General features: G+C 38.4%; 1 protein-coding gene across 7 annotated transcripts in view; it reads right to left on the minus strand.

The window, feature by feature from the left end:
* Positions 1-840: 840 nt before the first annotated feature.
* Positions 841-15,889, minus strand: part of PPP4R3A (protein phosphatase 4 regulatory subunit 3A) — a 43,662-nt gene continuing 28,613 nt past the window's right edge. For 4 of the 7 annotated variants that reach the window (XM_059687697.1, XM_059687680.1, XM_059687720.1 and 1 more), the window contains 5 exons: positions 12,790-12,959; positions 11,577-11,719; positions 10,495-10,685; positions 9,839-10,065; positions 841-1,150 (listed from right to left, as the gene is read on the minus strand). In XM_059687697.1, coding sequence (XP_059543680.1) covers positions 1,007-1,150; positions 9,839-10,065; positions 10,495-10,685; positions 11,577-11,719; positions 12,790-12,959 — 875 coding nt within the window. In that variant the 3' untranslated portion in view covers positions 841-1,006. Of the gene's footprint in view, positions 1,151-1,262; positions 1,360-7,755; positions 8,473-9,838; positions 10,066-10,494; positions 10,686-11,576; positions 11,720-12,789; positions 12,960-15,889 lie in introns of those variants that run through there. The other 3 variants (XM_059687706.1, XM_059687690.1, XR_009451863.1) reach the window with 2 other exon arrangements.

Here is a 15,889-nt window from a genome sequence, read left to right on the forward strand (position 1 = left end):
AGCCTTCTAGAAGTTCCTTTAGGAAGCCGGTAATGTGGCCACATTGACCTGGGCCAGGCCCAACTGACATCACTTCCCCTGCCCCCACCACCACTGCCACTTTGCCAGAGAGGAGCCAAATTCCGGATTTCAAAGTGGGGGACATAGCAGCAGCTTGGTGGCAAGCGACAGGAAAAAGGACAAGGGCCCCAACTGAATGGAAAGCAAAGGCCCAGTCCTCCCTGCTGAAACAGCTGCAGCAGACCCGCGTTCCTGCCCTTCTTTGCCGCCTCACCGTAATTCGGTCATTGTTCAAAGCACTTTATACGATTTAACTAACCTCATTGTCACGTGTTACCCCACCAGTGCAGGGTTGACCTGAAGCGCCTACCATAATGCGAGGCAAGTATTCAATAGGCACCAAATGCCCGCCCGTTGTTAGCAATTTGAAAGTTGGCTGTCAAGTGTTAGGGCTGCGGCATCTGCCGGTAAAATGTGGCATTGCAGCCGAGTTTTGTCGCACCTCGTTGGACTGGCAAGGTGTGTGGTCCCAGGAGCCTAATGGGAGTTAGGGTTTCCTAAAGGGAAGGTGTGGAAGTCAGAGTGACAGAAAAGAAAGTGGGGGACTGCGCAGGAACTAAAACTGAGAGGCTATGTGGTTTCCCTGTGCACCAGAAATTCAGTAATTCCTTAATTAATGCAACAGCCCGTTTCGTAAAATCGGTTAGAAAATGGGTAGAAGTTGTATCCACACTCATCTTTATTAGAAGGCCTGTTCTGTAAAGTAAGGGATGCCCGTATGGCCAGAATTTTTTTCTCATTGACCCTAATTCGTTTGGAAAGAGGAGGAAGGGATTTTCAAAAGTTTTTTATTTCACCATCATACATACACAGGACAAAAGCTTTCTACCAGTGGTGAGACTTCCCACCGTGGGGAGAGAATTTGTCCCTAGTTGACAGTCCCTAGGCTGTAGCCAGGTCAGGAATTTGTTTTGGGGGCAGATAGCTACTGTGTCTTGGTTCATGATCACTGGTGTTTCAGCAGTTCATTGGCTGGAGATCCTACCTCACATTCAGAAGGAGCTGACTCAGCATTCTTTACTTCGTTCTGTAAACTGAATGGTGCCCATGTGTTGGAAGGTTTCGAATAGCTGGATGAGCAGGACAAGTTCTTTGATAGAGGAAGGGAGAGAGAGAGAAACATCAATGAGAAACACTGATTGGCTGCCTCCTGCACACTCCCTACCAGGCATGGAGCCGGAAACCCAGGCACATGAACTGACCTGGAATTGAACCAGCAACCTCCTGGTGCACAGGTTGACGCTCAACTGAGTCATACCAACCAGAGCGACAAGTTACCTCTTAAAAGTCACTTAATCCCTAAAATCAGAATAAGAACATTTTCCCTATATAATTTTATAATTTTGAGGTTGAAGGTGATGCATGTACTAGTAAAAGGGTTTATAATCATCTTTCTCATCTTCTCCATGTTCTACCACTACTTTAATAAGAATTATTTCCTCCTAAATCTCTATCCAGTTAGGACATACACTTTAGGGAACACACAGATCATATACTAATCACTAAGCAGTGGCCCTCCATCCCCCCTACCCCGTCCACCTCTGCATAAAATAAAATTTTTCTGCTTCATACGTTGCCTCCTAAACAGAAGCAGTATTGTAATTTTGATCTTAATTCTGATAAAGGAATGTTTACCCCTCTCAGAAAATGTTGGCTTAACAGTGTAAGCTAATGGCATCTCTATGTTATGTGATAGAAGCTTAAATTATTTGTACAAGTTGAGGGAGGAATGACTATTTGTTAATGTGTCCTTGTATTTTTTTGTTATGAGCATATATTACTTTTATAATTTTGTTAAAATACATAAAATTTACCATCAGCCATTTTGAAGAGTACAGTTCATTGATATTAAATACATTCACATTATTGTGCAGTCATCATCCCCATTTTAGCATGTAAATAAAACTCTAATAAGAGAAACATGCAAATTGACTGTACCTCTGCTACGTCCAAGCCACGCCCACCAGCCAATCAGAGTGGCTGTATGCAAATTAACCCAACCAAGATGGCGACAGGCAGCCATGGGGCTGGAGCAAGCAGGAGGCTTGGTTGCCCCGGCAATGGAGGAAGCCTAGCTTCCCGCCTGCCCTGGCCGGCTGTGGCCTCTGCTCAAGGCAACAAAATTTCAACTATGTAAGATAAATCCCAGATACCTGCTTCCAGCCAGCCTCCACTGGGAGCTTGAGTGGTTGGGGGCTGTGGCCAGCCTGCAAACAGCCATCAGCCCCTCACCCAGTCTGGCCAGGCACCTCAGCGGGAACCCACCCTGACCTGGGACACCCTTCAGGGCAAACCAGCCGGCCCCCACCCATGCACCAGGCCTCCATCCTATATAATAAAAGGGTAATATGCAAACTGACCCTAACAGCACAATGACTGGGAATGACTGGTCACTATGACACACACTGACCACCAGGGGACAGACGCTCAATGCAGGAGCTGCCCCCTGGTGGTCAGTGCGCTCCCACAGTGGGAGCTCTGCTCAGCCACAAGCCAGGTTGACGGCTGCCAGTACAGTGGTGGTGGTGGTGGAAACCTCTCCCGCCTCCTTAGCAGTGCTAAGGATGTCCAACTGCAGCTTAGGCCTGCTCCCTGCTGGCAAGTGGACATCCCTCAAGGGCTGCCAGAGGGATGTCTGATTGTCATCTTAGGCCCAATCCCCTGGGGAGCAGGCCTAAGCCAGCAGGTGGACATCCCCCGAGGGGGTCCCAGACTGCGAGAGGACACAGGCCGGGCTGAGGCACACCCCCGACACCCCCACCACCAGTGCACAAATTTTTGTTCACCGGGCTTCTAGTACCTATTAACTCCCATTCTCCAGCCCCTGGCAACACTCTCCCCGCCCCCCCCCCCCATTCTACTTTTTCTTTTTGATTTTGACTATAATACCTCATATAAGTGGAAACATTTAGTATTTATCTTTTTGTGAATGGCTTAATTTAGCCTAATGTCCTCAAGGTTCACCCATGTTGTAGCATTTAACATTGAAGAGCGTGAGATTTGCAAACATCAGACCAAAGATAAGTGGTCTGTGAAACCTATAGCTCATGGCTAGGTCCAGTGATAAAAGGGTCTGTACTTATCTGTAAGACTATGACCAGCGGAGTAAGAGGCGTTGGAACCCAGGATGAATAGACCAGGAAGGCTTAAGAACTGCAGTTGTTGAAATGAGTCAAGGTAATTTTCTGAACCTAAAATACCCTCTGTTCATGCTACTAGCTTAAAACACAGTGGTATAAAGGGCAGAAATCTCAAGTCCTCCCTTTATATCAGGGGTCCTCAAACTACGGCCCGTGGGCCACGTGCAAATACAAATATTGTATTTGTTCCCGTTTTTTTTTTACTTCAAAATAAGATATGTGCAGTGTGCATAGGAATTTGTTCATAGTTCTTTTTTTAAACTATAGTCCGGCCCTCCAACGGTCTGAGGGACAGTGAACTGGCCCCCGGTTTAAAAAGTTTTGAGGACCCCTACTTTATATCCACCAGAGGGAACTTTATGGTCAAAAATGAATCAGCTAGGTGTGGAATACAGGGTATATACAGATGGATGTGGTGTAGAGTTGTGCACCTGAAATCTGTTTTGTTAACCAGTTATCACTCCATAAATCCAATTAAAATATGAATCACTTTTAAATTTTAATTTTCACCTGAGGATATATGTTTATTGATTTTAGAGAAGGGAGAAATATCAATGTGAGAGACACCAACTGGTTGCCTCCCATATGCGCCCCAACCTGGGACCCAACACACAACCTAAGTATGCGCCCTGACGGGGAACTGAAACAGCCTTTTGGTGTACGGGAGCTCCAACCTACGGAGCCATTGGGCCAGGTCTTAATCAAACTTTGACTGTGCTGGGGCATCAGCTAAAAGACTTTCCCAGTCTATATATTCTGTGTGCATGTTATTCAGTCTTTTGATCATTCATCCAGTAAACATTTGGAGACCCATCTGTGGGCTTGTGTCATACCAGATACTATGAATACATAGTTGAAAGGCTGTAACATACCCTTCCTTCAAGGAAGAAGTGGAGTGTCAGGGAACATTTCTGAACATTGGAAGGTGAATATGATTTCATCAGCAGGTAAGGCAAGAAAAGCATTGAGAAGGGAACCTAAGTTAAGGTAGTCTTTTAGGGCATAGCATGACTGGGTCAGGGATATACAAGCAATGTGGCCTGGCTAGTGATTGGGATGGGTACCCAAGGTGCAATCTTAGTGAATCCTAGCATTGAAGGGATAAAGGGGGCCATGAAAAGAAAGTCATGAATGTTAAAGCACATGGTGCAATAGAAGCCAAGAGAAAGAGATCAAGGAGATAGCAGTACATGCTGTAAAAGTATCAAGTAATACAAGGATGGAAAGGTGTCCACTGAATTGGCAGGTAGGGTATGACCTACACCAGGCAGTTTTTTGGGATAGTGGGAATAGAAAGAAGCGAAACAAAAACCCATTTAACAACACGTTGAAGAAATCACTATTCACTGAGCCCATGGAATAACTTACCTAGAAGAGCAAAAAGTCAAGGAAAGTTGTCTCTAATCAGAGCTATTTTAAGGAACAAGACATCTGACTCCAGTAGTTAAGACATTTATCTCTGAAGGCTAACAGTTTCATTATAAAGAGTCAAGAAGCATTAAGGCCAAGCAGAGAAAAATCAGTGATTTAGCATTGGATCAGAGATGATTGCCCCATTGCCTCATGCGACTCAATGTCCCAGTATACTGGTAGACAATAACCCATCCCTTAAAACTTTTTAATAATCCTCTTGCTCGAAATGTCATGACAAATATGACCTTGTAAGAATTTTTTCATGTTTTTTAAATTTTATTTTTAGAGACAGAGGGAGGAGAAACACTTAGACAGGAACATCATCCATCGGCTGCCTCCTACACATACCTCTACTGGAGACTGAGCCTGCAACCCAGGCATGTGCCCTGGACTGGGAATCGAACCAGCAACTTTTTGGTTCCTAGGTCTATGCCAGCTGTGGGCAAACTACGGCCCGCAGGCCGGATCTGGCCCGTTTGAAATGAATAAAACTAAAAAAAAAAAAGACGGTACCCTTTTATGTAATGATGTTTACTTTGAATTTATATTAGTTCACACAAACACTCCATCCATGCTTTTGTTCCGGCCCTCCGGTCCAGTTTAAGAACCCATTGTGGCCCTCGAGTCAAAAAGTTTGCCCACCCCTGGTCTATGCTCAACCACTGAGGAACACAGGCCGGGCATATATAAGAATTTTGATGGTCCCGTTTCCCTCCAAAATTCTAAACAAAGTTTTTTATGGTAAATACTAGAAATTGTAGACAATTTGAAGTTTTCTACTTCAAGAAATCTTCCAGTTTAAACTTGCTGTTCTAAATAGACTGTTGCTTAAATCAATTTAGAACAGAACCAGGAAGAATATTAACCCCTGCTCTATGCCTCCCATTGCCAAATTCACAAAAACTAACTTGCAAATTGGAGTTCCTGGGGACAAAGTGCAGGATCTGAATACAATCAGACAGGGAAAAACCATCAGGCTTCTTCCTGTCCCAAAAAAAAAAAAATGCCCGGGTAGCATTTCTGGACAATTCAGGATGTCAAGGTGTTTCCTGCAGCAATTATAAATGTGTCCTCAGAAATCGTTAGGTAATCACTCTGAGTTTTTTTTTTTTTATTTTAAGCATTACAAATGAGCAAAAGAACCAGTACCACTGAAATGGAAAATAATCTATTCACATCATTATATTTATATCAATTACCACGACATTATCTATGCTTAAGAGCATGGACTTTTGAGTCAGATGGAACTATGGCAATTCAAGTGTTGTATTTCTAGCTAACAGTCTTTTTGCTAATTTATTGCTAACAGTCTTTCTCAATGAAATGACAAGCTATTTTAGACCTCACTTTTCCTATTATAGCAACTTGTGTTAAGTTTCTGCTTCAGTAACCATAATCACTAAAGAAACAAAACAATCCATCAATTAAAGGGCATCTCTTAAATGTCCAAGGCCAATGGTATCTTTTTAAAAAATATAGGACACCATAATTGATGAAGGCAAAACCAAGAACGCTCAGAATATGAAGGCAAGTAATATTCCAGGAGTCAGAAAGGTGTATTTAAACTGTATGTTTAGCCTTGGCGGGTGTTGCTCAGTGATTAGAGTGTTGACCTGAGCAGTGAAGGGTCTTGGGTTCAATTCTTATTCAAGGACACTTACCTTGGTTGCAGGTTAGATCCTGGCCCCAGTCAGGGCACAACCAATTTCCACCCCACCTCCCTTCCACTCTCTCTAAAAATCAATAGGAACAAACAGCCTGGATGAGGATTAACAAAACAGATGCAAAGTTAACTAATTTCTGTTCAAGAAAGACATCGTGCCTGGGATTTTTACAATACCTACATGATGCCACCAGAGCTGATAAGCTATTGCAGCATTCAATATGTTGTCATAAAAATACAAAAAGAGAGATACCAGAAATTAAAAACTAAGTTCTTAAATAAACAAACATAAACAATAAACTGTATGCTTAAAGCAAAACATTTCACATGGTACTTTCATTTCACATGGCACATGATATAATTAACTTAGATCCTATTACGTTTTTCTTATCTTTATTTGCAAGATAAGTGGATAAATTTCAATTATTAATAGCCAGAACTTGTGACTCAGAAGTAGCCCTATACTGTAGTGAAATACACTTAAACTCTTCTATTTAATTATACACTCAAAGTTTCAATTAGCTAAAAACAAAACTCTCCTCGAGTGTAACAAATGTTGCTTTCTGGATTTCCACCCAACTATTCAATATAACCTTATTTTTGGTACCACAAATTAGAATTTACTAAAGACCAAAGCAAACGAAAAGCTTAGAAGCACACAGTGCTTAATTAAAACAGTATCCTTTCCTGGATATGAATTTTTACTCACTTTTGCCAATATATTCTTCAGTAAATTCTAAAATCTTCAAAGTGAGGGTATGCGGAATTGAGATTTTTCATTTTAGCACACCTAAGACAAGGAAAAAACCTATTTAAAAAAAAAAACTGTTTTAAAAGGTACTAGCTGATGGTCCTCTGGCCAGGTATTAATTTAGGAACCACCACCATCAACTCCAACTGGTATTCCAAAGGGAGTAATTTAAAAAAATAAAAGAAACATACAACTAATACAATTTCTATTACTCTTCACTTTTCTTTTTATTATTCAAAAGTCAAATGTTAATTTTTAAATCATCCATCCTCAATTTTTATTTAATGTACCGTCATTTTCCCAAGATATGAAGTTTCAGAATCTCTTTGGAATACTAATGTCACTGTTCTAGGTTTAACAAAACTGTTGAAAGTTTAAATTCCACTCTATTTCCCTGAATTCTCAAGACAGTTGCTGATGTAAATTTTAATATAAAATATTTAGTCACAAAATAGTATTGCTTTTGTATGCACATAGTTGTAAGATTACTTTGCTTTTGTCAATAAAAACTATACCATCTTTCATAAAACTCTAAACAAATTAAGAACTGTGATGTAGAACAAAAATTACACATGGTAAAACAGGTACCAGCACAACGTTAGGTTATATTACATCAAAAAAAGTTTTAATGGTCCCAAATATATATACTCAACTAAGCATACACTCAGGGGAGCAAAAAATCAAAAAACAAAATGAAACAAAAAAATTATGACACAAATGACCACATCTAGAATTCCACTCAATCTTTAATCAAGTAGGGACAAATCCCCACTTTTAAAAAATCTGCAGTTCGAAGGGCAAAGGGAACAGATAAAAAAGAGGAAATTTTATATTCACCCCTCCCCCATAGGTTTTCCAAACCTGTTGTAGCTTGACTAAAATGTTCAGAATGTATGGTTTTAAAGGCAGGTCTCTTTAGATAAAGAAACTGCTGGCATTCTTAACTAGTGAAGAATTATGGCTGAAAAGCCTATTCTTCCGAGTCCCAAACATGGTCCGACAAAGCATATTCTGATTGTAGCAACTGACCAGTCAATCCAGAGTTCCACTTACAAAACCCCTGCCCTGTTGGCTTTATGTTTCCATTTCCTTCCCTGAGAAAAGGGCAATGTGTGGTCCAAGCTGGAGAGCTCAAGGCTTAGGTCTTTCCCCTAACGTGTAATATCCCCTCCTTCTGCTCCTTTGAATTGGCACTTGATGAGCAGAGGTCAAGTGTGCGAGGCTGATCTGTCAGTCATTCACAAGAGACCACTGCTTTGCTGTGAATTTTGTAGGGGATAGGGGTAGAAGAACCAGTTTTTTCAACAGGTACTGATTGTAGGCAGTTGCCATTATTATGACTCAAACTTTGCTTTCTTTGACAATGGTAGCATGTCTTCCTTGTCTTCATCCTCGTCATCATCCTCATCATCATCAGGATAATCTACCAGACCCACGAGGCCTCCCTGTTCAAAAACAAGGATTATTTAAAGAAAACACCGTATTTTCAACATGTTTTAAGTTTGGGTAAAGGATATAGAACCCCACCCCATCTCAATACAACCGTGGTTATTTCTGGGTAGTGAGATTATATATAACTGAAAATTCATTATTTTTATATATTTCCTAAATTTTCCAGAGTAAAACATAAATTTAGTAGTTTATAATCCTAGTAGATCACCCAGGAGATAAAAACATAAATGACTAAATTTAAAATGTTAAGATTAACAATGCATTAAAATTTTTTAAGCAAAGTTTATATAGTATATCAAAATATCTACAAAAGATTAAACAGACCACTAGAAATGAGGGCACACAAACATCAAACATCAGGAAAGTGATTCAGCCCTGTCCCCTCCCCATCATTTCATCTGGACTTCCCAGAGACCTGCTCACGCCCAGAAACCACTGTAGTTCACTTTATTTAGGAGGGTGGGTGGTGAGATTCAAACAGCTCTTGCCTGGAGCCTTTCTCTTCATCTCAGCATTTCTCACATTCACTTTTAGCCAAGGGGTCCCTGCTCACATCAGAGGAATGATCATGTGTTGATGGGCATTATATTTCTGATTTAGATCAATGAATCCCAAATGCTAGTCTGTTATGCTAATCCAGAGCAGCATAAAGCAGCCCAATGAATTGATTTTCATTCTGAGAATCTCTTTCCTACATTTTTGGTGTCAAAATTTTGATCTGTTTTTTAAATGAAATGTTACTAATAGATGGTTTACTCCTTTTTATAAACTTGCTTGGCAAAATAAAGTCAGACGTGTCTAGATATTTAGATTATCTTTTCCCCACAAAGTCTTTATCTTGGTATTAATTGGGAAAATTGATAAAAAAAATAACTTAAGCCCAGCTGGCCTGGCTCAGTGGTTGAACATCGACCTATGAACCAGGAGTAGTTAAGGGTTCGATTGCCGGTCAGGGCACATGCCTGGGTTGCGGGCTCAATCCCTAGTGTGGGGTGTGCAGGAGGCAGCTGATCAATGACTCTCTCTAATCATTGTTTCTCTCTCTCTCCCTCTCCATTCCTCTCTGAAATCAATAAAAGTATTTAAAAATTTAAAATAAAAAAAAACATAACTTTTAAATTCCTGTAAATGTTGTGACACATACAAATCTGAACTTGAGATTCTAAGATGCAAATAACGAAAATTAGAATATATTCAGACTCCTATATTGGTCACAAAAAACGTAAGTTAGTTCAAGTGATGATAGGAGAATGATTCTGTAGTTCACAAATTTAAATCAGTTCCAAAAGACAGTTAACTGTCACAAAAATTATTGTTGAGAAAGCTTAAATTAGATAGGCCTGGGAGTCAAAAGTGTACCTTGGTAGTAATAGCTGCCGTCTGAGATGTATTTTTAGGGACGGATCCAGGAGATCCAGGAGATCCTGGGGATCCAGGCGACCCTGGGGATCCAGGCAGGTTCGTTGCGGGTGACTGGCTGGTGAGGTTAGTCTTTGTCCCACTAGAGAGGGAAAGCTTGAAACTTGGGCTTTGCCGGCCGGAAAGATTTGTTTTCAGAAGTACCTCCTTTTCCTCACTTTCTTTTACTAAAAATAAGAATGTTGTCAATAGTTGTCAAACATACTCATCTTTAAAAACCCCCCAAATGAGGAGACACTAGAACACAGTTTACTCCTCTGCTAGGGAGAAACACTGAAGATCAATCTCTGAACAAAACTTACTTAGCAAAGTACTAAACATCATAACTACTGAATTTTTATTACTGATAAGGAATGAAACCTTTAGTATCATATTTAGTGTTTCTACCCTTTCTGATAATTTTCTCCTTAAGTAAAATTAAAAAAATTTAGTTTATGCTTTCACAACAGAACTATTAATTCACACTCTTATAAGCAACATCTTTAAAATTTATGTTGTCATACATACAAATCAGATACTAATCATACAGTCACAAAATAAGAATAAACGTAAGGTGAGAAAGACTTCATTTCTCCTTGTTCATATTTTCAACATACATTTCTTCCTTTCCATGAATTTACTTATTGGATCCATAATATCATCATCATTTTTAGCTTTGTCAGATGGAGACACTACAGCTTCTCCATCTTCCATATCATCTTCATCTGCGTTGAACCACATCTCCTCTTCATCTTCGAGTGTTCTGGCATCTCTTCGGTATCTATGATTCCTCAAAATGGACCGCATACTATGAGTAAAGAGAAGATAGAGTAAACAGACTCATAAAGACTTCACTAGATATTCTTCAAGTATTGTTCTGAATTAGATACAGTCTTTTTTTTTTTTTTAATATATTTTATTGAATTTTTACAGAGAGGAAGAGAGAGAGAAACATCCATCAGCTGCCTCCTGCACGCCCCTACTGGGGATGTGCCCGCAACCAAGGTACATGCCTTTGACCGGAATGGAACCTGGGACTCTTCAGCCCACAGGTGTGCTCTAACCACCGAGCCAAACTGGTCAGGGCTGAATCAGATACAGTCTTAATAAATGGGATAAAACAGATTTATACACTAAAGACTGACAAAAAGAGATTTTACCTGACATGTAATTTAGAAACACACTGCCATATCTATCTAGTATTAACTAGTGGAATCAAACTTCCTATAATCAAAATTGTACTACTACAGATCAGTTACTAAACTTAACATTAGGAATTAACAAGTCATAATTTATGGATTTTAAAATATAGCATGAGTATGTGAATTCAGGTATTTAGGAAAATGTACAAGAGTTCTTAAAAATACTTTGTAAAAAAAAATACTTTGTAATTCAAAGCAAGTAAGATAATATTTTGATTTGTTTGGACACATGAAGCTTCAATGCCACGTAAGTGGCATTCTTTTCTTTTTCATTATCTAGCTTGATATATGCTTGAGGAAGAGCCCACAGATCAAATCCACCTACATCTTCAGGGAAACACTTACACTGACCATTGTACAGAACCCTACCACTTCTAGTCACTAGCTGCTGTTTCCTCCTCCTCTGCCAAGCCAAACAAGCAAAATACAAGCAATACAAGAGTCACTGCCCTACAACTTGTCACTGAATGAACAGGTTCAAATACGGGGTAACTTACCTGTCAAGTTTGGGATTATCTTGCCTTTCTCTTTGTTGTTCAAATCTCAATTTTAATCCTTTAAATGTCTGTACATAATCTACATCTTCCAGTGCTTTCCAGTAATTTTCAATAACATGAGCAGTCAATGATTTTATATCTTCCTATAAAAAAGAATTATAATAAAAAATGAGATGAAATGCTATTTTAGAAAGATATGACTTCCTTGTCATGAACTGACAAACGCACCCAAAATAGTCTGACTTCATAAAATTATTATACTATCTTAGAGATCATCAAACAATAAAAATGGGCATACCATACTGGGTCCTTCAGTAGTCCCCAGTTTTTGGTGTACCTCAGCATTATCTGTGGGTCTTTCCAAAGTAAATGCCCAGATACCATCTGGGCAGATTTTAAATCATCCTAAAGTGTTGGAGGTGGATGGTGGTAATGGTTGTGCAACAATGTGAACACACTTAATGCCACTGAATTATATACTTAGAAATGGTTAAAATGGCAAATTTTATATTACGTATACACTTTACCATAATTTTTTAAAAAGCATGCCACAGATAACTCTAACACACACCAATATTTGAAAAGCACTAACCTAATATATTATTAAAGAACCAAGAAGAGTTTGTTATGAAATTGCCCTTTAGAAATATATGGGAGAGCCATGGCCAGTGTGGCTCAGTTGGCTGAGCATCGTCCCATGCACCAAAAGGTTGCCAGTTCAATTCCTGGTCAGGGCACATGCCCAAGTTGCGGCCTCGGTCCCCAGTAGGGAGCATGCAGGAGGCAGCCAATCGATATTTCTCTCTCTCCCTTTCCATTCCTTTCTTGCTCTAAAATCAATAAAAACATATTAAAAAATAGATAAAAAAGTTTAGAAAAGAAGTAAAAAAGATATATGTGGGAGAAAGTCAAGAAAGCTAAACAAAAAGACATCTAAATAGTTATCAACTGTAATGTTACTTTCTTAAAATGATTACCCTGACAGTATTAAAGCAGTTTTCAAACTATCCTACAAAATGGAATCATAGCTGCTGAGAGAGATTATTTTGAATATTAGTTTGAATTGACTCTCTCTCACAAGCTTTTGGTAACACACGTTTTCTTTTAAAAAATTATCTTCAAATACAATAACTCAAGCCAAAGTACCAATAATGCAGATTAAAGTTCCTCAATAATTAAAACCAAAACCTAACTAATAAAGTACAGAACCTACCACTCTAATAAATTCAAACATCTCTATTATGGCAGAGTTCATCAGATTGTAGCGGGATCCATTGTTGAGAAATGCTTTGACTACTGGTTCAAACAAAAAGCTTTTCATTATGTAGCGGTTGTAAAACTCATCTTTTAATCCAATAATCTTTCTCTTAAAACGAAGAGCACCTGAAATGAAGAGGCATTATTCAAATTATATACCACACTTCCATATTTTAGACTCACACACAAAAAAATCTGTCTAATAAATATAATTCTTCGTGCAGTGATGTTACTGCTTCCAGAAGTATGAACCTAAAGATAAGGATTACAAAAGGGTTATCAGAAAAATGTATTCTAAGAGTAGTGTGTGTCATCATAGAACACAAGTCTTAGAGAGCCAGAAAAATTCTGGAAGTTACTAATGACCAAAATGTACTTTACAGCTGACATAGGAACTAAGATAGGGCTAATGAATGAATTAACCTATCATACTACTTAAGATGAGAATCTAAATATATCCGTTTATATATACCGTCAAAACAACAGAAAAACCATTGTTTTATTAGGGCAATCCACTGGTATAATTTGACCATTACTTTTGGACACTTTATTATTTTGCATCAGAACACATGGTTGCATTGGTTTATTTGTGGACGTGCTTGGAGAAATGCTATAAACCACAAAAATCTGCATGACCCAAAATTTGCCTTCCTATATTTTAAAATAAATTTAGAGGATGTTATTTTTAAAATGTGGTCCTCTATGCTTATTGCAGCGAGTATGCTTTTTAAATTTTTTTCATAGTTTTCCTTTTTTACAATTAATTAGGCTTTAACTTACAGATTAAAAGGTATATTTACATCTTGAGGTATGGGGAGTTAAGTCACCATTCGTCAAGATCCAAATATACGCAGACAGCTAGACTTCAACAAAGCCCTCTTTACCTAAATGGAATTATCAGTAAGTTAATGCCCCAGTTACTGTAAACAGTTCAAAAAAGCATACTCACTTCATGCAGTCACATCGTCTTCGGTTGGCAAGATTAAATATTGTGTTTGTATTTTGGTTTCTTTGGAGATCATGGAAGTGGCTCGTTAAACTGCCAATTTGTTATTAATCAAGTCCTTCATGAGCAGGTAGCCAGGCAACCATGCTGACACGGTTTCTGGGTGGGAAGGCAGAGGAGTAAAGCAGCTCAATTTTTCTTTCGTTGGCAGAAAAGAGGTGCACAAGTGAATGCCCAATCAGGTACAGTTGATTATAAACTGCCTTAACAATCCAACTTTAAGAGTGTTTCTTTCTAAAGAGACACTCTGGGCAGGGAATTTCAAAATAGTTTATATAATAGCAATTGCATTTTATTTTTTAAACTAATGACTATTTTCAAATACATAAGCATGGTGAAATAAGACATTTTATACAATAAGAGGCATCTTTCTGTGTTTTAAGTCAAACCAGAACAAGGGTTTATTTTCCCAAAACAATGGTTTTAGAGTTTGGTTTTTCTTTTATTACTAGACAAATGAACTTAGTGAGGCAGTTCCATTTGTGAGAATAAAAGTCAACACTTTAGAGCTCATGCTACTAAGGCCAAATTTTAAGCTTTTAGTAATTAAGGCAAGAGCTACTAAGAATTGGTGCTCTAACTTTGCAGGCTTTGTGGAGACTTGTGTCCTACCATAACACACACTAGCTGAACCCTGTGGTCTGCATGCAGTTCCTAGGTTAAGTGCAAAGTAGCTCCCTTCCTAGAATTCACTAAGACTAAGGGTATGTATGCAGAGAGCACCACCATTTCCTCAAGAGCAGTTCTGTTCAGAAACTGCTGATATAGATAGAAGGTAGTTCTAAGATCTTTTTGTTCTGCTCATTTCCATTTGCCCTCATTTATTTTTATCAAAACTTGTATTGTTTCCACTCAAACCTTTCCCCAAAAAGAACCTGCATCAAGAATATCCAACCACTATTTTTTGCTGTTGGATAAAAAAAAAAAAAAAAAAAAAAATGCTTTCAAAAATTTACCCGAGTTCTGAGAAGTCAAGTTGCTCAACGGAGTATGAGAGAAGGCTTTTGGGATATGTCAAATTGACATAACCATAGGATTTTCAATGTAAAGTGCACTCTACTTCCACTCACACCTCTAGCCTTCATTATTAACAAGCCAGGGATCTTTTGTGCTTAGTTTCAATCATCTCTAAAACAAGTAATCCATCTTTACCTTATAGAACATGAGATTTCATGTAATAAGTTTGAGACTTTATGCCTCCTATGTAATTAAATGATAGCTGAATAAAAGCACCTCGAACAAAATTACCTCATTCCTCTTACAGATTTTCATGTTTTCTACAAAAATACAGACAACATAAAAATATGAGCTAGAAGGCTATAATGTAAGATCCAAGAATCCTGAAAAGGCCAAGAAATAAGACTGCTATTACTAGTGTGTGTGTGTGTACATATCTCTAACCTATATTTGAAAGGATTGCTGGTCTCAGCTACAAACTTGATTAGTTGTCTTTAAATATGATAAAAGTATACTAATTAAGCAGCAGCAGATATAAAAAATGAAGTTCCCCAAGTCCCCAAATTGTTTACATTTAACCATTTATATTTTGTCCTTACAAGTATGTATCTAAATTTACTTACAAAACCCTCCCTTACAAAACTATACCTAGTATTTTAATGTACTCCTTTCTCAGAAAACCAAAAATACCTTAAATCATCTCAAATTATATTTAGTTCTTCTCGAAATCCTTGATAAAAACTCGTATATACTGCAAAGCCAGTCCTAAAGAGCTCATTACTACTAACAGGCATCTTCTTTTAGAAGCTACTTATATTCTCAGTACTGGGAAGACAGCCACACTGAGACTAATTTGAGGGTTAGGATTAATGATAACTTCATTTGGAAAATATTAATAATAAAACATAACTAAGATTTATCTGGCATGCTTGAATTTCCTAAAAGATAAACTTCCATTAATTTGTAATGATTCTCTTCAGAGTTCTCATTAAATGATGAGACATTTTCTTTGCAATACTGCAAGCCAAATGAGATGGAGAACTGAAGAGATCTTTCCTGCCACTCTCCTATGGGACTTGTGTTCTACCCACCC

Source organism: Myotis daubentonii, chromosome 1 (genome assembly GCF_963259705.1).
Source record: "Myotis daubentonii chromosome 1, mMyoDau2.1, whole genome shotgun sequence".
Lineage (NCBI taxonomy): Eukaryota > Metazoa > Chordata > Mammalia > Chiroptera > Vespertilionidae > Myotis > Myotis daubentonii.